This window comes from Dendrobium catenatum, unplaced genomic scaffold, assembly GCF_001605985.2.
Source record: "Dendrobium catenatum unplaced genomic scaffold, ASM160598v2 fragScaff_scaffold_1267, whole genome shotgun sequence".
In the NCBI taxonomy this organism is placed as follows: domain Eukaryota; kingdom Viridiplantae; phylum Streptophyta; class Magnoliopsida; order Asparagales; family Orchidaceae; genus Dendrobium; species Dendrobium catenatum.
In genome coordinates this window covers 531,383-554,301 of record NW_021319729.1, presented here as the reverse complement: position 1 = coordinate 554,301, position 22,919 = coordinate 531,383, and the positions used below count along the sequence as shown (strand labels likewise).

The 22,919-nt window shown below is 37.7% G+C and overlaps 1 protein-coding gene across 2 annotated transcripts; it reads right to left on the bottom strand.

Annotated features, from left to right (window-relative positions):
* Positions 1-366: 366 nt before the first annotated feature.
* Positions 367-14,540, bottom strand: LOC110114104. 2 transcript variants are annotated; one of them, XM_028699380.1, is made up of 7 exons: positions 14,283-14,540; positions 13,477-14,024; positions 13,132-13,399; positions 3,950-4,129; positions 3,694-3,849; positions 797-1,214; positions 367-684 (listed from the first exon to the last, which is right to left on the bottom strand). In XM_028699380.1, the coding sequence occupies exons 1-7, from the start codon at positions 14,310-14,312 to the stop codon at positions 503-505; spliced, it is 1,782 nt and encodes a 593-aa protein (XP_028555213.1). In that variant the 5' UTR covers positions 14,313-14,540; the 3' UTR covers positions 367-502. The 2 variants fall into 2 exon arrangements, with proteins under 2 accessions (XP_028555213.1, XP_020702527.1); XM_020846868.2 differs by lacking the exons at positions 367-684; positions 797-1,214 and adding an exon at positions 2,575-2,986.
* Between the last annotated feature and the right edge of the window lie 8,379 nt (positions 14,541-22,919).

Genomic DNA, 22,919 nt, shown 5'->3' with positions numbered 1-22,919 from the left:
CCAAAAGGATGAGGGGAGGTGGGAAGCGTGAAGAAGAGTTCTGGTGAGGTCTAAAAGATGTCGGTGTTTATGCTCCTCAAGACCGTTTTGCTCGGGGGTATGAGGGAAACTAATTTGATGTGTAATATCGTTATTTTGAAGAAATTCAGTGAAGGCCTTGCTGGTGAATTCACCACATCCATTTGAACGAAAAACTTGAGGATGCGTGTTAAAGTTGTTTTTAATGAGAAAGCAGAGGTGTTGGAATTTGGCAAAATATTCACCTTTGGAATGCATGAGATATAACCAAGAATAACGATGTAATCGTCAATGAATATTACATAGTATTTGTAACCATTTAGTGATGGGTTAGGGGGAGGACCCCAAACATAAGAAAGAAAGAGAGTAAACGGTTTTGACGAAACAGTTACATTTTTATTGAATGGGAGTTTGTGGCTTTTAGCCACATTACAAGAAGTGCACGAAAAAGAAGATTTATAACATAAGTCTGGAATATGTGAAGCTAAATTGGAAAGAATGCGTTGGTGAGGATGACCGAGCCTCGTGTGCCAAAGAAGAGTGTTCGAGGTAGTGGCTTGAAGAACAATATTGGTAGGATGAGGAGGGATGCTGATTTGGTACAGGCCATCATGAAGATGACCAAACAGAAGAGGTCGAAGGTCCTGCAAATCCTTAATAACAAACCTGTTAGCGTCAAAAGAAATAGAAATATGATTGTCAGTCGTCAATTTAGAAATATAAATGAGATTATGAGATATAGAAGGAACATGAAGAATTTTGCGAAGATTGAACTTACGAGCAGAATCCAATAGCGGCAGAAGTCCTTGTCTAGTATTTTGAATTGGAACAGAGTTTCCGTTTGCAATAAACATGGAGTCCAATCCTTGATAGGGAGCTAGATGTTGAATGTTCGCAAGATCGGGTGTTAGATGAGTTGAAGCACCTGAATCAAGCACACAGTCAGTGGTGCAGTGAGGGTTTTGCTGAGCGAGCAGCGCGCGTGAGGTCGCAGAGGTGGGAGGAGTATAGCCAAGATTACACCTATGCCAATAGTTGATTGCAGAATGTCCTAGTTTGACACATATTTGGCAAAGCGGACGTTCTGGGCGACTTTGAGCTGGAGACGAGACGGACGATGCTGCCAACGGTTGATTCGAAGATGTCGGGTTCGGTCTATTTGATGAAGATTTGTTTCTTGAGTATCGATTGTTTCTCTGACCACGAGAGAATGAGTTACGATTCGTGTAAAGAGCCACGGAATCGGGCTGACATTGAATTCTTTTTTATGTTCATGCTAAAGATCGATCTCCTCACTACATAGAAGTGAGTAAAGAGCATCAAGGTCGATCGGTTGCTGTGATGTTCGAATGACAGACTTGAACGAATTGTGGGTAGAGAGGGAAGTCCATTGAGGATGTACAAGATTATGTCCTTGGTGTCGAGTTTTGTACCGACTGCGGTAATATTGTCGACAAGAACTTTGATTTTAGTGAGATATTGTTGCATAGAATGATCCCGCATTTGAATGTTGTGAAGTTCGCTTTTGAGTTGAATCACACATGAACGATTTGTAGGTTGCAAATGCTGTTCAAGAATCACCCAAATGTCATGAACAGAGGAAGAGGAGATGACATAGGAGAGAATGGACGGAGAGATGGTCGCAAGAAGAGCATAAACAAGGCTTCGATCCATTAGACGCCATAAGGCATAGTCGGAGGATTTGGTGTCGGTAGGACAAACCCAGTCGCCGGTGAGATGATCGGCGAAGCCATTTGCAGAGAAATGTTGAAGAAGTTGAAGCCTCCAAATGGCATAGGTATCATTTGTGAGTTGGGTGGGAACAAGGATCTTGAGATTTGAGATCAAGAACTTCAAAGGTGTGGGAACGACGAAATCGGAAAGAGAGTTGGAGAGATTGGAAGAAGAAGGAGGAACGGATGCCGCCGAATCTTGATCCGCCATTAATGGTGCTCTGATACCATGAAGACCGGCTGGACAGAGAAAGAACAAGCCAGACAGAAGAAGAAAGGCACGGTGAAACAAGAATAGAACTATGTATATTATATCATGTTAAAGGTACAAATGTAAGCTATATATAGATAGTACATGGTAAAGAAGTAAATAATAAGCCATATAATGCTGATGTGTAAAGGTGAGTTAACAAGGCAGCGCGAACGGAAAGGCCAGGCGGGCAACAACTACTGCTGGCATTTTTTTAAATTATTCAAGCGGACAAATTCCGCCGGAAAAATTTTCCAACGTGTGTTTTACCGTCGAAAAGTTTTCCACCGGAAACTTCCAAATCTGCTAGAAAATGAACAAATTGTCGCCAGTAAAATGTGATTTTCATGTAGTGTCATAACCAAACAAAGATGAAGCAATTTTCAAATTTCAAGCAAGCAACGCATTTCTTATGCATTTGAATTGAAAAAATATCTTATTATAAATACTAAGACCCCCTCGCGGTACATAATCTACAAATTGAAAATAATAGAGATTAAATGAACATCAAGCAACAGATTAAAAAAGAAAGTGGGAATGAACATCGAACAACAGATTAAAATAATAGAGATCTAAATGAACATAAAACAATACCATAGAAATCTCAATGCAAATTATCCACAAATGTTGCAAACAACGAGCACAATTATTACAGTAGTTACACTTACAAGATCTACAGCAGTAGATCCTTCATCCAATCAAGCTTCCTTTATTGCTCGATCAAGCAATAAAGTGGGAAAAAAAGAAGAAGAAAACTAAGACAGAATGAGAAGCAAATCAACATCCAGCCAGATGATCTCATGAGCTAAATTTCATAGTCATTTACAGTAATGAATCTTCTATATTTTGAGCGTTTGATGACCTTAGCTACAACCCTCCAGTTCTCAATCTGCTGTGCTAGTGGCCTCGTGTGTATCTTTACATGCCCACTAATTAAGGTTCTCTGAGGCACTTTGAGGAATTCCAACACTTCCATCATTGTTTGCTAAAGAACAGAGAGTACCAAACAGATAAGAGTTTAATCAAGTTACAAGTGTGGGAATGTAGCTTTTTTATTTATTTATGTATAGTTTAAAAAGGTAATAAAAAAGTTCTTATGTTCACTCTAATTATCACATCTAATAAATTAGAATCTATCACATCTAATTATCATTTTATTTTCTAATAATATTGAACGATAATTCTTAACATCTGTCCTATTAAAATTATATATTATATATTCAATCTTATTTAGATTGATATCAAGTCATAACCTTACATAAAATCTAATAAGAACATTAAAAAAAAATTAAAAAGAAAAAAATCTAATAAAAAACATTAAGAAATATATTTGGATAGTTGTCTATTTTTATCTCCTTAAGATAAATTAGTGTTTTTGAAATTTTGAAAACACTATAGGTATTCTCACCTTTCTTAATGACTTAATATAAAAAATAAGAACAAACACATGTCCAAACGTAACATGATAACAACATAGAAACAAAGCAAAAATATATAAATATAGGAGTATAATATCAAGAATATATTTTAATAAATTTGAAGTTTAATAGATGCATATTTTAAAATATTTTTGACAAAATATGATACATGAAAAAAAAAAAATCAATGATTTGAATGGATATAATGCATGGATTTACTAAGTTTCAAAGAATATAAGTGCTCATAGGTTTCACAAAGCTTTGTATCGCTTACAGTCTGATTCTGAACGAGATCTTCATAATAGACAACCATGTGGCGAGTGCCTCTGAAGTTTTTCAGTGTATCAGTAGCCAACCTTTCCATATGTTCCAGGGCTGGGATTAAACGCTTTGCATCAAGTTTGGGCTTGTAGCTTGCAAGGATTTCAGCCTGCATATAATAAGTTGTTAAAGGGGAAGAAAAAGCTTAGTTAATTGCTTTTGAAGTATCAAACAGCTTCATATTTCAAGCATAAGTGAGATTTATGGACCTCTTGTTTGGAGCTCACATGAGCTTTATGAGCCCCATTCAATCCCTTGACCTTACCATCGTGATTGTTTGCTTTTTGAGATACCAAACGGCGAAGATGATTTCTTCTGAGCAAGAGTATTACTGAGACTCCCCTATGGTTGAAGTAGTCCACAATCCCTTCATGGTTATCCAAGATTCCCTGAAAAAGCCAAGGGATTTAGGGTAATAAAAAACTGTAGGGAATTAGTCTAACCTCGCAGACTCATTGAAAAACAGAAATTTGTGGGGAATATAATAACTATACTGCGATTTGAAGGAGGATAAAGTGATAAACATAGCATGCACTTCGTATTATTTGTTAACTTGGTGATATCACATGCCTAAAAGCTATTAACAACACTGATATTTCTTGGGATGATGATGTGATCGATTTTTCTGGACGGAAACAAGAGCTGCAGCTTAGTGATGCGTAAAAACTATCCAATCGTATAATTAGAATCTGAATTGGACTAAATTTGTTTGGTTTAATGGGTAGGCTGATGCAACCTCCAGCAACCTGCAAGGTGACAACCTGTTCAGGCCGTGAGGCGTACAAGAAGGAGACAGAACAAATGGAAAATGTATTAATTCATATTTGAATATTACAGTGCTACAAAGTACATTGTGTAAATGACTATTTATAGATAGCAGATTAATCTGTACATCACTAGGATGTTTACACGTGTATCAAGAATTACAACGGTCGTTGCTGTACTTTCTTTGGTTTGGAATTCTCTAGACTATTGGTCTTTAATATCCCCTTGCAAGCTGAGGACTCAATAGGAGTTAGCATCTAGTTGGCTAGAAGCTTGAATCTTGAAATAGGTAGGGATTTGGTAAAAAGGTCCGCCAGCTGATCCTTGGAGCAAATGTGATGTACATTGATGTTTTGATTCTTGATACATTCGCGAATAAAGTGACAGTCGATCTCTATGTGCTTGGTGCGAGCATGATAGACTGGATTATTTGCGAGGGCAATTGCGGAGGTGTTATCACAATTAAGAGTAGTTGGTGCTGCTTGCGGGATGCCAAGCTCTTGAAGAAGTCATCGAAGCCAAATGATTTCTGTGGTAGCTGCGGCAATTGCCCGGTATTCGGCTTCGGTAGATGATCGGGCTATGGTTGTTTGCTTCTTAACACTCCAGGAGATGAGTGTTTCACCGAGGAAGTTGCAATAACCCGTTGTGGACTTGCGATCTTGCTGATCACCGGCCCAATCGAAGTCAGAGTAGGATCAGAGGATTAACGAGGAGCCATTGACAGTGACACCGTGGTGAGTAGTGCCGCGGATGTAGCGTAGGATTCTCTTGAGATCGTCAAAATGCTGATCAGTAGGTTGGTGCATATGTTGGCTAGCACGGTTGACGGCGAAGGCGATGACGGGTCGTGTAAGAGTTAGGTATTGTAATGCACCTGTGAGCTGCCGGTATAGGTTGGGGTTTGAGAAGGATGCAGACGAGCGGTTGTGAGTGGTCTTGATGGACATTGGTGTGGCAACAGCCTTGCTATTTTGCATACCTGCTCGATGAAGGATGTCTTCAGCATACCTGGATTGATGCAGGAGTAGACCGCACGGTGTAGTTTCGGCAGTGATGCCGAGAAAATGATTTAAAGTGCCCAGGTTCCTCATGTTGAACCGAGTATGCAGTTTGTCCAGTATGTGTTTGATGGCCAAGTCATTGTTACTCGTTAGTATAATATCGTCGACATAGATTAAAACATAAATGGTGGAGTTATCTTGTTTGTATATAAGAAGTGAGGGATCAGAATTACTTGTGGTGAACTTACATTGATGAAGAAATCCGGTTAGAGTCTCAAACCATTGACGCGGGGCTTGTTTGAGTCCATACAGAGCTTTGTTTAGTTTGCAGACATGAGACGGATGATTGGAGTCGACAAATCCCGGAGGTTGCTTCATGTAGACTGTTTCTTTTAGTTTTTCGTGGAGAAAGGCATTCGATATGCCTAACTGATGTATGGACCATTGGTGGTGAAGTGCAAGTGTGATGAGAACCCGAAATGTAGGAATTTTAGCAACAGGACTAAATGTGTCAGTATAGTCCAAGCTATATTCTTGATTGTAGCCTAACGCTACGAGACGAGCTTTATACCGAGATATCGTGCCATTGGAGTTTTATTTCGTGCGAAATGTCCATTTATAGCCAAGGGTATGGTAGTGTGGTTGCGAGGGAACTAACTCCCAAGTCCCTTGAGATTGAAGAGCTTGAAATTCGTTAGACATTGCACTGCGCCAGTGAGCAAATTGGGCGGCTTGATTGTAGGAAGTGGGATCGGATTCCGAAAGTTGATGGGTTAGATCAAAGACTTGTTTGGGTTTGAGATGGCCTGTTTGTAGTCTGGTTTTCATGGTGTGTCTGGGTTGGAGAGGTGAAGCAGTGACGGGACTGGGTGAGCTGAGAGGAGGATTGGCTGGTTGTGAGCTCGGAATCTGTGGTTGTTGTGATTGGGGTTGGTGCTTAGTGTGTGTAGTAGAATTAGGCGTGTGTAGGCTGGATACCGGAACAAGAAGCAAGGGTGAGGTGGTGTAATTGGGAGAAGATTTTGGTTCTTTGCCTGTGATGTTGTTGTTGTGAAACGGGAAAAGATGTTCAGAGAAGATGACATGCCGAGAGGTGAAAATGCGGATTGTAATGGGATCGAGACACCTGTAGCCTTTTTGCTGAGATGCATAGCCTATAAAAACGCAGGGTATAAATAGAGGAGATAGTTTGGATTTTGAATATGGACGAAGCCAGGGGTAGCATAAACATCCAAAGGTTTTGAGGTGATTGTAGGAGGGAGGTTTGTTGTAGAGTTTTTCGAATGGTGTGTTGTGCTGAATGGTGATGTTGGGTAATCGATTAATGATATGGATCGCTGTGTGTAAAGCCTCGACCCATAAGGTAGGAGGAGCGTTGGAGTGAATGAGTAAACTCCGAATTGTTTCAAGAATATGACGATTCTTGCGTTCAGCCACACCGTTTTGAGCCGAGGTGTAGGGGCAGGTATATTGATGTTGAATACCCTGTGTTGACAAAAGTGTTTGAAAGTATTGTTTAGATACTCACCTCCACCGTCGGTACGGATGATTTTGATGTTAGTATTGAATTGGCATTTGACCATTTTTGAAAACATGATGAACTTGTTTGTAGCTTCGGACTTGTGAATTAGTGGAAAAACCCAACAGAACTTTGAGAAATCGTCAATAAAAGTAACAAAGTAATGAAAGCCTTGTAAAGAACTAGTGGGGGAAGGACCCCATACATCAGAGTGAACTAATTTAAAAGAACAGTTAGTAATGGAAGAAGAAACAGGAAAAGAAAGTTGTCTACTTTTAGCTACATGGCATGTATTACATGTACTATTTGAAAGCCTAGTACAAATTTTTGAAAAAAACAGATAAGTGTTGCAGTGTAGTTCTGGCCAGGTGACCGAGTCGCAAATGCCACAAGTCCGGTACGGTGGTGACCGAAATTAAAGCAAGATCCGATGTTGGTCGTTTGGACCGGACCGAGTAGAGACCTTTATGGCAGGGTCCTTGAAGTAGTATGCGATTGGTCATCGTATACTTTATTTGATATCCATGACAGTTGAAAGAAACAGTGCAATTATTGTCACGGGTTAGTTGATAAATGGATAAGAGATTGAATGAAAGATTTGGTACTTGATGAATGTTGTTAAGAACCAGATTACCTGAAGGAGTGGGCAAGATTCCATTACCTGTGTGTTGTATGGGAAGCTGATGCCCATTTCCTATGATAACCTGAGAGTTTCCGGAGTAGGGCTCTGGGTTGGTGAGTTGAGAAGAATCAACTGTTAGATGTGAGGATGCGCCACTGTCCAGGTACCAATCCGTTGCAGCTGTGTTTTCTGCGGCGCATAACAATGCGGTTTGTGAAGTGTTGGCCGTGTAGTTTAGATCACTCTGGTGCCAGCACCTGGAAGCTGAGTGTCCCAGTTTGAAGCAGATCTGGCAGGTAGTATTACGATCTGGATTGTTTGATCCGGGACCAGATGAGTTTCTTGTGCCGCGACCGCGACGACCACGGTAGCCACTGTTTCAGTTTGTGCCACGTCCACGGGAGGCAGTTAGCGCCATAGCTGAGTCAGTCAGATGTGTGGCGTTGAGGTCTTTGATGGTTTCTTGAAGTAGGTTCTGTTCTTCAGTACAGAGTAAGCTGTAAAGATCATCAAGACTGAGTGGTTGGAGATTTGTTCGAATGGCTGTCTTGAACGATTGATAGGTAGCGGGAAGTCCGTTGAGGGTATAGAGTATGACATCTTCAGGATCTAGGTGGCTGCCGGCGGCAGCGATCGCGTCTACCTTCATTTTAATGTCCAGTAGATAGGCGGACATGGACTTATCGCCCTTGGTGATATGATGTAGATCGTTCTTTAATTGGATCACGCGAGATCGTGTGGTTGATTGAAGGCGATGAAGAAGAGTAGACCAGATTTCCGAGCAGGTGGTTAGGGATAAAACGTATGGTAAGATTGAGGGAGATATTACCGAGCAAAGTGCAGCTACAAGGTGTTGATCCGTGAGCAAGAGACTTGCCGCCTGGGACTCGGGTTCTTGCGGATCAGAGACTTCGGAGTTGTTCGGAATGGTGATCGTGCCGTCCAAGAACCTTTTGAAGCCATTTGTACAGAAGACCTTTTCCACCTGGGATTTCAAGATCGGAATGTTGTCGGAGGTCAGGGTTGCAGTGATGAGGTTCTTGATATTGCTGATTAGAAATTTCAGCTGGGGCGTGATGACAGGTTGATTTTGCAAATGTGAATTAGCCATTGTGGAAGACGACGAGGAAGACGGAGTAGTCATGAAAGAACCGTGGGTTTGAAATAGAGCGCGGGGAGAGGAGAGGAGAAAAAAAATTCAGATGCCTGAGTTGTACTGCTCTGATACCATGATAACCTGTTCAGGCCGTGAGGCGTACATGAAGGAGACAGAACAAATGGAAAATGTATTAATTAATATTTGAATATTACAGTGCTACAAAGTACATTGTGTAAATGACTATTTATAGATAGCAGATTAATCTGTACATCACTAGGATGTTTACACGTGTATCAAAAATTACAACGGTCGTTGCTGTACTTTCTTTGGTTTGGAATTCTCTAGATTGTTGGTCTTTAATAAGGAACTGATGCAACCTTCAGCAACCTAAAAGAAGAAATGCTCACCTGGAACTAGAAAATAATGAAACAGATCCAAACCTCTGTAATTGTATAAATTTTGCTTCTCTTCTATTGCAATTCCTGTGTTTATGGGATACTAGAAGTAACTTGCTGTAGAATCTTGGATGAGAGGAAAGAGTTCTTCCTCTTGAGCTTCTTGGGAGAGGAGGGTGAGAGATGGAAGGGAGAAGGAGAGCAGGAAATGAAATTTGTATTTCTAAATCATACAAATCTATTACAACCTATTGACTATTTATATACACAACAAGCTACACAATAAGCTACAAATCTAATTTTAAGACCAATATCTAACAAGTCTCCACCTTGGTCCAAGATTTATACATAAAAAAAAGATAACTACTGTTCACAAAGAACAACCTTGCCAGCCTTTCCCACCAATAGAGTCCACCGGACGGTTAACACCACGCACCCTATGTGTCTTTGCTTTCCGCGCACTATGCATCCACCTGCACCTGCGCCATCTACAAGCTTTGACATGGAAATTTTGAATGATAATAATTAACCTGTGACCGTCATCTACATTGAAACGAAAATATGGTTGGATATGATGTCAAACCCATCATGCACATTGAACTGTCTTTAAGGACAAAGCGTTTGCAAGTGGAGTTTGGTTGCAAGCAACCCAGGAGGGTGAAAGAGTTTGTTTAATTGTAAAGTCATGATGTGGAAGCTTTTGAATCACAGTAACTAACTTGTAATATTGGATTTGACTCGTCCATAAACAACAACCAATACGAGTTGTAGGAGATGTGGCAACCTACCTACAATTCATCATACAAAAATCTTTAATGAATGTTGTAGCTAATTCATAAAGGCTCCCCAATTGACAATGGCACCAATGCTATTATTCATATCATAAACCAAATGTTAATGTAATGAAAAGTTATATTGCACGTAGAGAATTGTTTGGAGGTGACAATAAGAAATATGCAACCAACATGTGTATGAAAAGCGTATCATGCTTACAAGTAAACGAAAGAAGCCACCATGAAGGGGAACTTGATTGTCACCAACAACAATCGACTAGTAGATTAATGCATCGATTTGGTGATACCCAACTAGATATGAATGTACTGAATCCTTGTAAGTAATAACAGTAAATGCAAACATACACCTACGACACCCTCTGCGAACAGTCATAGAAAGATCATCGTGACGAGCAACATATATCATAACATCCATCTAGTGAAACGTCACTCAACACTAAGTAAACACATTGAGACCTATACGAAAAAAGGCAAAATGTCTGCAGCTTATTCAAAGTAACTATTATTTGATATAGCAAAGACATCATGATACCCTGCAGTCAACAATTATCCAACAATGGTTCAATACACATGCTATTCCAACTACATCAAGAGTTGCAACAATCATCTTAGGAATGGATATCTCGCATGATTCTATCAGATGGCCCGAGGTGTCTTTGATTGCCGCAATTGTTAGTTCGAGGAAGTGGCCATGGACTCTGAAGTATTGGGCATTGATAAAGATGCAATCACCCAAGGTTGAAATGATTGATTCTTTAGTTAAGCCAACAATAGCAATAAAAAATGGTGATGATGGTATAATTAGGGAGTTACTTTGTTACTTGTTGACTCTCATATGAGTTCTGGGAAGAGAAAGCCAGATCGAATCATTATGAAGTAGGTGAATCTCAGTTCAATGGAGTTTTGAACATTGAGTTGGATAAGACTATTGAGGCTTGCAAGCTTCTTGCTGATTAATGTTCGTGCATCTAACATACCATCCACGGACGAATACAGAGGGGCTACGACAAATACTAGTTCATACTAGTTATCGTAGAAGACCTATCAAATGTACAAAATTCTCACGTATGCACTGTAATCATATATGTACATAGAAGGGCATGTGCAATCATAAACATGCATGGGCCCCAGCGAGCGTGTTATAGGTACACATGCGACGTCTAAAGATACTGTTCGGGCCAATAAATGAACCACATTTCGAGCCCAATCCTTCTATACAGATAGATAGGAGTCGATATGGCTAAAATTATCAAACAGATATATGGTCACGGTGTCGACCAGAATATCTGTTTTATACGTTCATATAAGGCCTTCAAGGTCGATGACAAAAGAAATTCATCAAGAAAGGCATAATTAAAGCCTACAAAATCCGATCCTATGTCGACAACTCGACAAAGTCACCAATGTTCAATCCACAATTAAAAATACCCCTAAATACCCCGATGATGGCCATGTTGATTACAAATCTCAACTGGAGGGGGTAATTTTAAATATCTTCAAAATGCCATCCAAATGCTCATCAAAACTCAAAATTCCACATACATTTTAAAAATCTCAAAACTTCATGATATTTAAAACTGAAATCTAACCTTAAACACTTAAAGCAAAATTAATCTACCCTCCGCAATAGTTTACTGGGTGGATAAAATGAAATTTAATTCAACTCACATAGAGTTGATGCTCAGTCGAAAATATCACTGGGATCCATTCTCAAATAATTTCTTGCTAGTAAAAACGTAGTATGTGTTCTCTAACAATGGTTTTGCCGCCAAATGACACCACTAAATTATGGTTATGGCCAGAGCCAATACGTACCTTAGTGACATCAACTCTTTTAGATATAAATCAATAGGATATGATTAATAGGGCACAAAACCTTTTGTTAGCTAAGATGGATTCAAATTTGTCCTCTTAAACAAACATCCACCCCAGGTCTACAAGATACCCTTGGACGAAGCAACCCATAGCTGCTGACAAGGATTATTCTGTCAGGTTGGGTCGACTACCTCCTCTGACTAAGTAGACCAGGGAACACGATGGCCCAGGACAATAGAAACATGGGATCTTGATCGAGTCCATCATTCATTCCCCCACCATCCATTTTAAGTGCAAAATGGTAAAATTTCCAATTTTAAATATCAACCCATTCAAATTCCAAAACTCATGCTACTACTATATGCCAGATAACATGTATCTCTACATATCTGATTGACGACTAGCCTTACTCAAAAGTTCTCTCTCGTTGTCGGGAGGGGTAATTAATTATAGGGGCTTGTGCCTTTAGGAAACCAGAGCTCAAGATCAAGAAGTCCTTGCCAAATGAGGGCAAAATCTCTTGGTAGTGTTTTATCTACAAACTCATTTGCCTTCCCAAAATTTATCCCGTTACTTTATCCATTAAAACTCTCTTGACAATGCAGCGGGGGAGGTTGAGGCCGAATTTTCGGAGCCTATAGTGAGCTGCTCGATGAGCTCGCGAGTCGAGCGGAGGGCTGTTCAAGCTCGAGCTCGATAAGTTGTTGAGCATAAAATCGTGTTCAAGCTCGACTCACGAGCTCGATAAGCTCGACTCGTCGAACCTATTACCGAGTCGAGCCCGAGCCAGCTCGTGAGCCGGCTTGACTCGGTTGCACCCCTAGGCCCAAGGTTACCTCTAACCTCCTCTAGAGTTTAAGGAAAAAAACAATTCTTATATGACCATGTATAATATGAAAGCTTTATCCTTAAATCATCATGCAATTTTGTAAAGTATAGAATTGTTGCCCCGCCCCTGCGGGAAGTATTGATAAACTCTCTTGCTCTCTTTTACTTCAAATCCTGATTATGCGAGTGTATTTACGGCTACCATGGAACCAGCAAAGCATGAAAGTCAAAAATAATTCTGGGTCAAATGCATTATTAAGCCAAGCACTTGCACCAGCTGTAGTAAATCCTACATATGATGCTCCAATAAAGGAATCGATGGAACAATAAAGATACACAAAAGTTTGCATTGAGACAAAATGAAATATCAGGATAAAGAAAATTTTTTCCTCTGGCAGTGCAAAATTAAAACATGAAAAATCTTAATTTTCATAGGAAGAGTTTGTGCACGTTTATTTCAATTAAATTAACAATTCTCCAAAATGCATATCTTGCTAAAAATTATGCTTCTTATGTTTTAATGAAAAGCTTCTAACTATATAAGATTTACCTGATTAAGCATCCATTTGAAGCCAACAGCAGCCATGCAACTCTTTTTCTTCCTCCTGAAAGTGCTGGCATTCCAGTTGAGGCTGTACAATTTATCCAACACCGTTTTGATCACTGTCATGTTACATTTCCTGTCAACAGTGTAAAAGATCTCCCCATGGGACCTGATATTGTCATGGCTATTGAGCAAAGCTTCAAACCATTTACTCCCAGACCTTTGTGTTGACACAATAGCATAAAGAGAAACTGGCATGCATCCATGTTCTTCCCTGAGAAACACAAGCAAATCATCACAGAAACATTGAAAAATCGATACAATAGAGTAAGTCAAGAATGATTTCATTACCTCCCATAAGCTTTGGTTTTGTTGTAGTTGAAAAGACGAAGTTGGGATTCTGAAAGTTTTGGATCATGAGAAAGTTTTTCTGTTAAATTAACTCCCAGAGGCAAAGTTCCATCTGTTAAGTTAACTTTCACTGTCGGAGGAAAAGTTATCTGTGATGTATTGAGGCTCGCTAAATGGGAATGATTTGCTTCGGTCAAATCAGCCGTCACAGCAAGGGATATATTTTTTTCTGTCAAATCAACTCTCACCAGATTGGTAGGATTTTTTCCTGTTAAATTAACCGTCAATAAATTGGGCAGATTTTTTTCTGTCAGGTTAACTCTCAACAAATTCAGCCGAGTTTTATCTGTCAGATTAACTCCGACCACATGGAACTGAGCCTTTTCTGTCAAATTAGCTCTCATTATATGGAGCTTGCTGGGCTCTTCAATTTGCTCGAGGAAAAAAGAGCAGATACAAACACTGCAGCTCATGGCAGCCGCTAAGACAACCATCTTCAACACCAGCGGAGATTTCTTGGAAGAATTTTCAATGTGAGTATCCTGCAACTATAATGACATAGAAATAAAACAAAATTCGTCTATAGGCACACCATTTAAGACAATAATTGAAATTTACAATACCATGGAAGCACAATAAAAGCCAAATGGCGAGGAATGCTTCCAGATTTGAACACAGAGGTAAAATCCAGATCAAGAACTTACTTCCTTCTGCTTGATTCAAATGGATGGCAAAATCGATACATTCATTGGCTTATGACTCGAAAGCACAAGAACTGAAAAGAAGAAGACAGATTGAGAGCGAACCTTTTTAGGAAAAAAGCAGTATTCCGTCATCTTTATCTTCTTCTTTAACTCCCTTTCTCAAAACAACTCTTAGAAACCAGAAGGAAAGAAGGAATAAAAAGAGCTCGCAGCCTTCTTAATCTTCTCAAAATACAAGGCTTCTTCGGATTTTGAAAAGCAAAATGGCGAGGAATGATCGTCCAGTCTTTGAAAAGGAAGGGCAAATCCAGATCAAACAATTTCTTCTGCTTTGCATTTGACATGAATGGCAAACTACACTTCACACAAGCATAAAAATCGAAATCAGGATGACGAAAACAGTGGCAAATAGTAATATGTGAATTAAAAAAAAAAAAAAAAAAAAAAAAAAAAGAGAGTTTGAGAGCGAAACTTCTAAGGGCAACTGTTGTCTCAAGTGGGCGCAATAGCAGCCGGTGGGTGAGCTTCTTTAGATGCATGGTAACAAATTTCATTTTTTGATGCGGGTAGCACCTGATATTACATAATACCTATTAAGATTTTACCTATTAGCTTTATTAGAAGACTTGTGCCAGCTCAGCCACATGGCACGACCTCTGCCGATAACCGTTTACTGCTTTACTTTTGTTATTTTCAGTATTTTCTTTCTTAGAGTAATTTGGGATGGCTGTTATTATCTTCCCCGTTTGGCTACCAGAGGAGGATAGAAAAATTTGCTATTAGTTTTTACAGCACTTGTTACTGTTCCATTGCATTGGTGTAGTTCTTTGTGCAGCTGCAGGGCAGACGGCGGCTACACCATTTTTTGTTGCGAATAGTACTAAAAAGTTATTTTAAGAAGCAATGAAGGCATCGATTTGAGACGGCTTTTTTATTGCTTCTTAGGGCATCTGCAATGGAATGGCAAACAACTATTTGTAGTTCTTTCGTCGCTCCAACCGAGCGGCAATTCATGGCGTTGCACTATTCACCCGCTAAATTTTTATGTGCCAACGGGATTGTCTCGCGAAATGGAGAGACGGTTACCAGATGACGAAGTCCGCGAAATGGAGTTCGATTGGAGCAGAATTATCGCATTTTGGAATTTTGCTGTATTTTGCAGTGGAAAATGAGTTTTTCGGTTGAAGATGCCCTTAAAATAGTTTTTTTTTTTACTAAAAAGTTGTTTTAAAATGTAGTAAGAAATTCGTCTCAAATGAAGCCTTAATTAAAAATTAAAAAAAAAAAATAAACGCCAACAACAGCAGCAAATGTTTAGTACAAAATCTGAACAAACGTCCTATGCCTGTAAACTTTGTATTATCAGCTTTGCTTATCCATCATTATTGCATGAGATTTTCCTGCAATTTCTCCTTTCTTTTCTTGATTATTCATCGTTATCCATAAATAGTCCGTCACCATCACGATCTGTACTATTAACTTATTAAGAAAACATCACATGGCTGATGGCTGCATCTTCGCCATTTATTTCTTGCCAAAAGAATCAAGCGTTTGCTTATAAATAAATAGACATTAAAAACGTCCCAACTCGCAATCAATTAGATCTTATCACTTAACAATATCAGTACTTTTTTTTAAGAGTATTGTTGCGGGCTAAAATATGCGCGGCGATAGAGTTTATAATTTTATGTCTGAGCGTTGTACGAATATTCAGCACACAAACAGAAAAGAAAGTGAACACCAGAATTTTTATGTGAAAAATCCTGAAAAGAGGAAAAACCACGGGCCACGCCTAGTTGAAAAGTTCCACTAGTGTTGCGTAAATTACAAGAAAATAATTCTTCCCACAAGTTAGGACAATTAGATTACACTAAGTTTCTCTTGAATTAAAACAAAGTTGAGCAAAATCCTGGAGTTTCCCGAATATCCGGCAGAATTCCGGTGTATTCAGGCGGCGGGAAGAACTCCGGCGGTGGTCGAGGAGCTGATTCTCCTTCTTCTTCTCTTATCTTCTTCTCTCTTTTCTCACTTGAGTCCTCTTGTGAAGAATGAGGACTCTATTTATAGTTTTTTTGGAGTAGCATAGCCCGTAAATAGGTGTGAGATCAAGGGCAAATAGGGAGTGGCCGAATGGATGGCTGATATTGAATCCTTCGATCGTGCACCGTTTGTTAGATATTTGAGGGTCTTATTGATGTCGGAATCCAACGATCTTGGGCTCGTTGGATTCTTCTCGTCGAGCCGTTCGATTCGAGTATAAGCTCGTTAAAATCGGAGACCTTTTGGTAACTCAAATTGTGGTTTGAACCTTCTAACAGCGCTTCGGGTCCTTGATTTGGACCCATTTGGGCTCGGATTGGGTTGAATTTGGCGTCATTGGGTTCGTATTTCTGAGACGCTCAGTTTGACTGTAAGCTCGCTGAAATCGAAGTTCGGGGGCTTCCGAATTTAATTTTTGAAGTTTCCGGTTTGATTTTTTTCCTCAAGATTCGTGCCCGATCAAGATAATTTCATGATGAAATATAAAGTATCAAGTACTTTTTTTTGGCATTTGAATTATTGAGCCAAATTCACGAGACATTATTATGTGCTGAATCTAGATAAAAAAGAAACATTCAGTTTTGTGATTGTGAACTGTAAAAACACAGTTAATATTCACATGTACTGTGCTATTACTACTCACTTCTGCATTTTTACTGAACTTTTATTGTTCACAGTCACAAAATCAAAAGATTCTCTGTGTCCGAACTCCGCATGTAATAATTTTTCCAAACTTACTCACACATACATAAGTTTAAAAATAAAAACTTTTTGATTAATCGTCAAAACTTTCAACTAACAAATCAAAATGAATTACATAATATCAGTACTTTAATAGGACTGATCTCTTCGCATCAACAAATCAGTAATCAAATCAATACTTTAATAAAAGTTTTTGGGACTTCTTAGACAATTAAAGTAAGTACTTATATTACATAAATTTTAATTTCAGACCTCATGATTGGGCAAATTATTGCATCAGGTCACCTGACAGAGAGATTCGTTCGGTCTCTCTCTGTCTACAGTAACCTGTGCTACAGTAAAGCGCAGGTTATTATAGACAGAGAGAGACCGAACACATCTCTGCGTTCGATCACCTGACGCAATAATTTGCCTCATGATTGATAGTGAACAAGATGAGCTGTGTCTATCTCTTTAAGATACTAGTCCTTTTCACGGTATAATGCAAGAGATAAGACATTATGCATAAAATTAATTATTTTATAATTATTAGTTTATGATGCAATACATTTTTTTTGGCAATAGTGGAATATTTTAGTGAGCATTATTAATTCTTATTAATTTTTATGTTTATTTAAGCTGCCAGTAATAAAATTAAATATTTCATGAATTTTGTTGATAGGCGAAGAATAATAAATACATTTATTTAATAATATTATTAATGAATCTTGTTGGCATGTCACAAACAATAGCATGTGTCAGCAATTAAATTAGATTTATTTATTGAGATTTATGTAAGTTTTTGTTTGATATATATATATATATAGAACATAGTTTTTGTACAAAAATTTAAATTTTTTACTAAAATTTTATTTTAAAAAGCAATAAAATAGCCATCCAAGAAACCTAAATATCATAAGAGAACTGGTCTTAATATAATATTTTGGCAAGCTCCTAAAATGCTAATGTGAATTATTATATATTTTGAGTGTGAAGAACACTGCTTTTTTAATAATTGAAAAATTGTTAAACTTATTTAATATAAATATGTCAGAAATTAAAAAAGAAAATCAGCTTGGAATATATTATTTCCCTTGCATGTAGGTAATTGAGAAACATATTATTACAAATGATTTTTTTTAATTATTTTTGGGTAAAGTATCTTAATCCTCTTCAAAAATATTTTATATTAAGGCTAAAAATGGAAATAAAGATTTCTATTTTTATCGGCGTATTAGTAAAACCGAAGTTAGAGATGCTTTAAAGAAAATAAAGAATGGAAGAGCTGTTGGACCTGATGATATTCAACTAGATCGAGGTGTGGAAATGCTTAGGAGATAGAAGGAATTTTTTGGCTTACTAAAATTTTTAATACTATTTTGAAGACTAAAAAGATACCAGATGAGTGGAGACTGAGTGTATTAATTCCTATTTTTAAGAATAAAAATGATGCACAAGATTATGTGAATTATAGAGGAATTAAGTTAATGTGTCATAGTTTAAAACTATAAGAGCGAGTTATGGAGTGTAGATTGCGGCGTGATACTAATGTTTCTCAAAATCAATTTGGATTCATACCGAATAAGTCTGCTATGGAAGCTATACATTTATTGAGAGGTTTGATGGAGAAATATATAGAGAATAAGGATGATCTACATATGATATTTATTGATTTAGAGAAAGCATGTGATAAAATTCTAAGAGGAGTGCTATTTCTTGAAAAGAAAAAGAGTTAATAATGCTTATATTTAAATCATTAAAGATATGTATGTAGGAGCTCTTACTTGTGTTCAAACACAAGGTGGTTTGACCAAGTATTTTCCTATTTCGGTTGGATTACATCAAGGATCAATCTTAAGCCCATAATTTTTGCTTTAGTCATGATAACCTTTAGTCATGGATGTTATCACTAGACATTTGCAAGAGGATGTACCTTCATGTATTCTTTTTGCTAATGATATTCTTCTTGTTGATAAGACTAGAGAGGGATAGGTAAACTTGAATTAAGGAGGTCAACTTTAGAGTCTAAAGGTTTTCGCTTGAGTAGATCTAAAATTGAATATATGAAGTATAATTTTAGTAGTAATAGACATAGTGAGGGGATTGTGACTTTGGGCGATCAAATCATTAATAAGAGTTCATGTTTTATATATCTTAGGTCTATTGTTTAGAGTGATGATGAAATATATGGGGATATTATCAGTAGAATTCAAGTTGGATGGTTGAAGTGGAGGAATGCATCGGGCTTGTTGTGTGATATAAAAGCCCCCCTCAAAGTTCAGCTCAAAATTAAGGGAAAATTCTATAAGATGGTGGTGAGTTCTGCAATGCTTTATGGTGCCGAATGTTAGCCATTAAAAGATACGCATACTACAAAGTTAAGTGTTGCATAGATGAGGATGCTCAGATGGATGAGTGGCTTTATCCTTAGAAATAGAATATGAAATGAGCATATATGTGAAAAAGGTTGAAGTAGCGTTAGTGGAAGATAAGCTTAGAGAGAGTTGCTTTAGATGATTTGGTCCCATAAAACAACAGCCTTCCGGTGACCCAGTTGGGAAAGTAGATGTATTATATTTGACTTATGTTAAGAAAGGTAGAGGTAGACCTAAGAAGTCTTGGTTAGAAATATTAGAAACGATATTTCTTTATTAGATTTAAACGAGAATTTGATTTTTAACAAGACACAATGGAGAAAAATGATTCATGTAGCCGACCACACGTAGTGGGACAAAGGCTTGATGTTGTTGCTGTTGAGATAGTTGCTACTTAGCTTTGCATGTTTGACATTCTTGCAATTTGTATGTTTTTGATGATTCCAAATATTACTATTTTGATTATTATTTCTCCTAACATATTTTAGAAGAATTATTTTTGCTCTTGTGTGTACCAACATTTCAGGGAAATCATACTCCAAATTGTTGAAGAATTCAAATTAAGATCAGTTTAGAGTTTAATTTTAATCGAATTCTGTATTTTTCATTTTATTGAGTCTGAGAGAGTGTAAATATAATTTGAGTAACTGAGCACACACAGACGCCTGGGGGAGAGTTTTAAAATTCGCATTTTTAAATTGATCGTACTGTAGGATACCACTTAGTACAGAATGATCTGGTCAGTTATTTATCCCAATGAGCAGTGGAACAAACAGATAAGGCAAAATTTTTTCTAAGTTCAGTTCGTACGGACGATATTTTTCAATCGTACCGGGACAAACGGCTTTATTTTTTCCAAATGCATAGTTCGTACAGATGATATTTTTTTTATCATACTGGGACTAACTTCTGTGTTCTATTTTTATTCATTTCGTCCTGACGATTCGTACATACGAACTTTAAAATTATTCTGTTCGTACCGATTCACAACATGTTCGTACGCAACAGTTTTTGAACACTTCGTACGTACTAACATAGGTTCGTACGAGATGATCGTGAGCGCTCAGAACTTGAAATCTTTAGTTTTGGACGATTTTTTCTTGTCCTTTCTATATAAGGAGTCATAGAAACTATTACAAAAGCCTTTGATGTTGTTTTTTCTTGAGAGGGATCATTGAGTGTGAGTGTTTGGGAGAGATTGTGTGAGTGAAGAGTGAGAGATCAAGTGAGTGGTTTGTGAGGGATTCACAAGGTTACCCAAAGCGATGATCTATTTATTTCCTTCAAGTTTCTGCCCATCTCCTCTGAAGGCTCTCAAGTGAAGTTCAACAACATCGGTCCGATTATCTACTGTCACTTGGAGAGTGTAAAAAGACAACCAGTATATCTTTAGCATCCATTGTGCCTTCATTCTTTTGGAGAAAACTTGAATAGAGAACTTGAAAGGGAGAGAGGAAATGGTGGAGTTTGAGAGGGAGAAGATCCTTGGAGGGAATTTCAAGGGAGTGTGGAGGGAATATTCACAGTTGCTCCAACGAGCTTGCACCTCAGTATCGTTGGATTCAAGGGTCGTCTTGAGGAAAGTTTTGGGAAGAAGAAGATCTCTTTGGTGTCAAAGGACCCGGCTCCTCTGCCGCATCGGTGAAGGTGAAAGTGATTTTGTACAGGCTTCTCCGCCTAGCTGTAGGGGTAAAAGGAGAGTCAATTTGTGGTATTAGTGTAATACTCGGAGGTAGTGGTTCTATTTTGGTGTCGTTGGGTTTGTATTTCCGAGACGCTCAGTTCGACTGTAAGTTTGCTGAAAACGGAGTTCATATGCTTCTGATTTTGATTTCATAACTTTCAAACTTGATTTTGCTTTGAGATTAGTGCCATATCAATGTAATTTTTGCATGATGTATCAGTCATATGCAATTTTTGGTGGTCGATATCCTGTTTATCACAGTAGTTATAGAAGTAAAAAGTTTAAAAATGGTCCCTTAATTTTTTGTGAATGACAAAATGATCTCCAACTATATTAAAAGACTATTTGATCCCTCAAATTTTTAGAAAGAAATGGCTATTTTGATTCATTTTTAAAGAGTTGATGGATCAAAATGATCCTTTAATATAGTTGAAAATCTTATTGGTCTTTCATAAAAAAAATCAAAGGACTATTTTGATCATTAATCTGAGCTCACTCATGAAAGGCATCCACTCACTATGTATTTGAGTCGAATAAAATTATATTTACTATTGCATATGGGGAAAACTTGTCCTCGCTTGTGATTCATAGCCTCTATTAGGACATCTCCATTCAAAAAGCCAACTTTCCACTCCAAAATATAGTAAAACTCCAAAACACGGTAATTCGTCACCAATCAAACACAATTTCGCCTGCTTTATCATCTCGCTGCCAAAGGTAACTGTCTTACTCCTCTTTCGTGTGCTTTTTCGGCAAATCCCGAACACACACAAAAAAAAGAGTGTGTGAACAGTTGATGTCTCACTGTTTACTCCTGGAGAATTGCGAGCAAAAAAGTGTTCGGTTGAATCGTTTGGAGGACGGCAATCACATATAAGCCGTTCGATTATGGATGGTCTTAGCAAATCATCTAACAAAAAGAAAATTGTAATAAACATCTGACATCCTCCTTGAATAATAGAGATCTAAATGAACATCAGGCAGTGCCATGATCAGAAATTCAAATGCAAATTATTCAGCGGTGCTGCAAACAGCAAGTACAATAATGACACTTTCCACATCTACAGCAGTAGATCCTTTCATCTAATCAAGCTCGCTTTATTTCTCGATCAAGCAATAAAGTCGTGGGGAAGCAAAGAAGCAAACAAATTAAGACGGAATAAGAAGCTATTCAACGTCCACCCAGCTGATCTCATGAGCTAAATCTCGCAGTCATTGGCAGCATGCAATAAATCTTCTATATTTCGTCCGTTTGATGACCTTAACTACAGTCCTGCCATTTTTCGATCTGTTGTGACAGTGGCGTTGTGTGTATGTTTAAATACCCACTAATTAATATTCTCTGAAGCGCACTGAGGAATTTCAAGGCTTCCAAACAGCCTAAGATTTCGTTTGGGACGGCTTTCTTACTGCTTCTTAAATTAATTTTATAGTACATAAATTTTAATTTTTGTGCTAAAAAATTATTTTAAGAATCAATAAAAAAGCCATCCCAAAGGAAGACTAAGGCTTTGTTTGGGACGACTTTTTTACTGCTTTTTTAAATGGAGTTTTAGTACAAAATTATTTATTTTTGTACTAAAACTACGTTTAGAAAGCAATAAAAAAGCAGTCCCAAACGAAGCCTAAGGCCTCGTTGTGACGGCTTTCTTACTGCTTCTTAAAACAATTTTTTATAATTTTTGTACTAAAAAATTGTTTTAAAAAATAATAAGAAAGTCTTCCCAAACGAAGCCTATATCTACTTTTAGTTATCTTATCTTCAATAAATATCACTACAATATTAGGGTTAACAATATTCTTTTATAGTCCTCTCAACACATTTTTCATCCATCATTATTCATACCTAAACTACTTGAATCTATTTTCAATCTTACATATCTTCAATAGATGTCGCTCAAATTACTTCTCGAATCAACTTATTCTTTAATTTCTGATTCCTAATGCATTCATATGTTT

Excerpts from the sequence above, each read along its gene's own strand:
- LOC110114104 (XM_028699380.1), bottom strand. The coding sequence starts at position 14,312 with ATGACGGAATACTGCTTTTTTCCTAAAAAG. Across the intron at positions 13,400-13,476 it reads AAAACCAAAGCTTATGGGAG|GGAAGAACATGGATGCATGC; the intron begins GTAATGAAATCA and ends TGTGTTTCTCAG. Across the intron at positions 3,850-3,949 it reads ATGTGAGCTCCAAACAAGAG|GCTGAAATCCTTGCAAGCTA; the intron begins GTCCATAAATCT and ends TATTATATGCAG.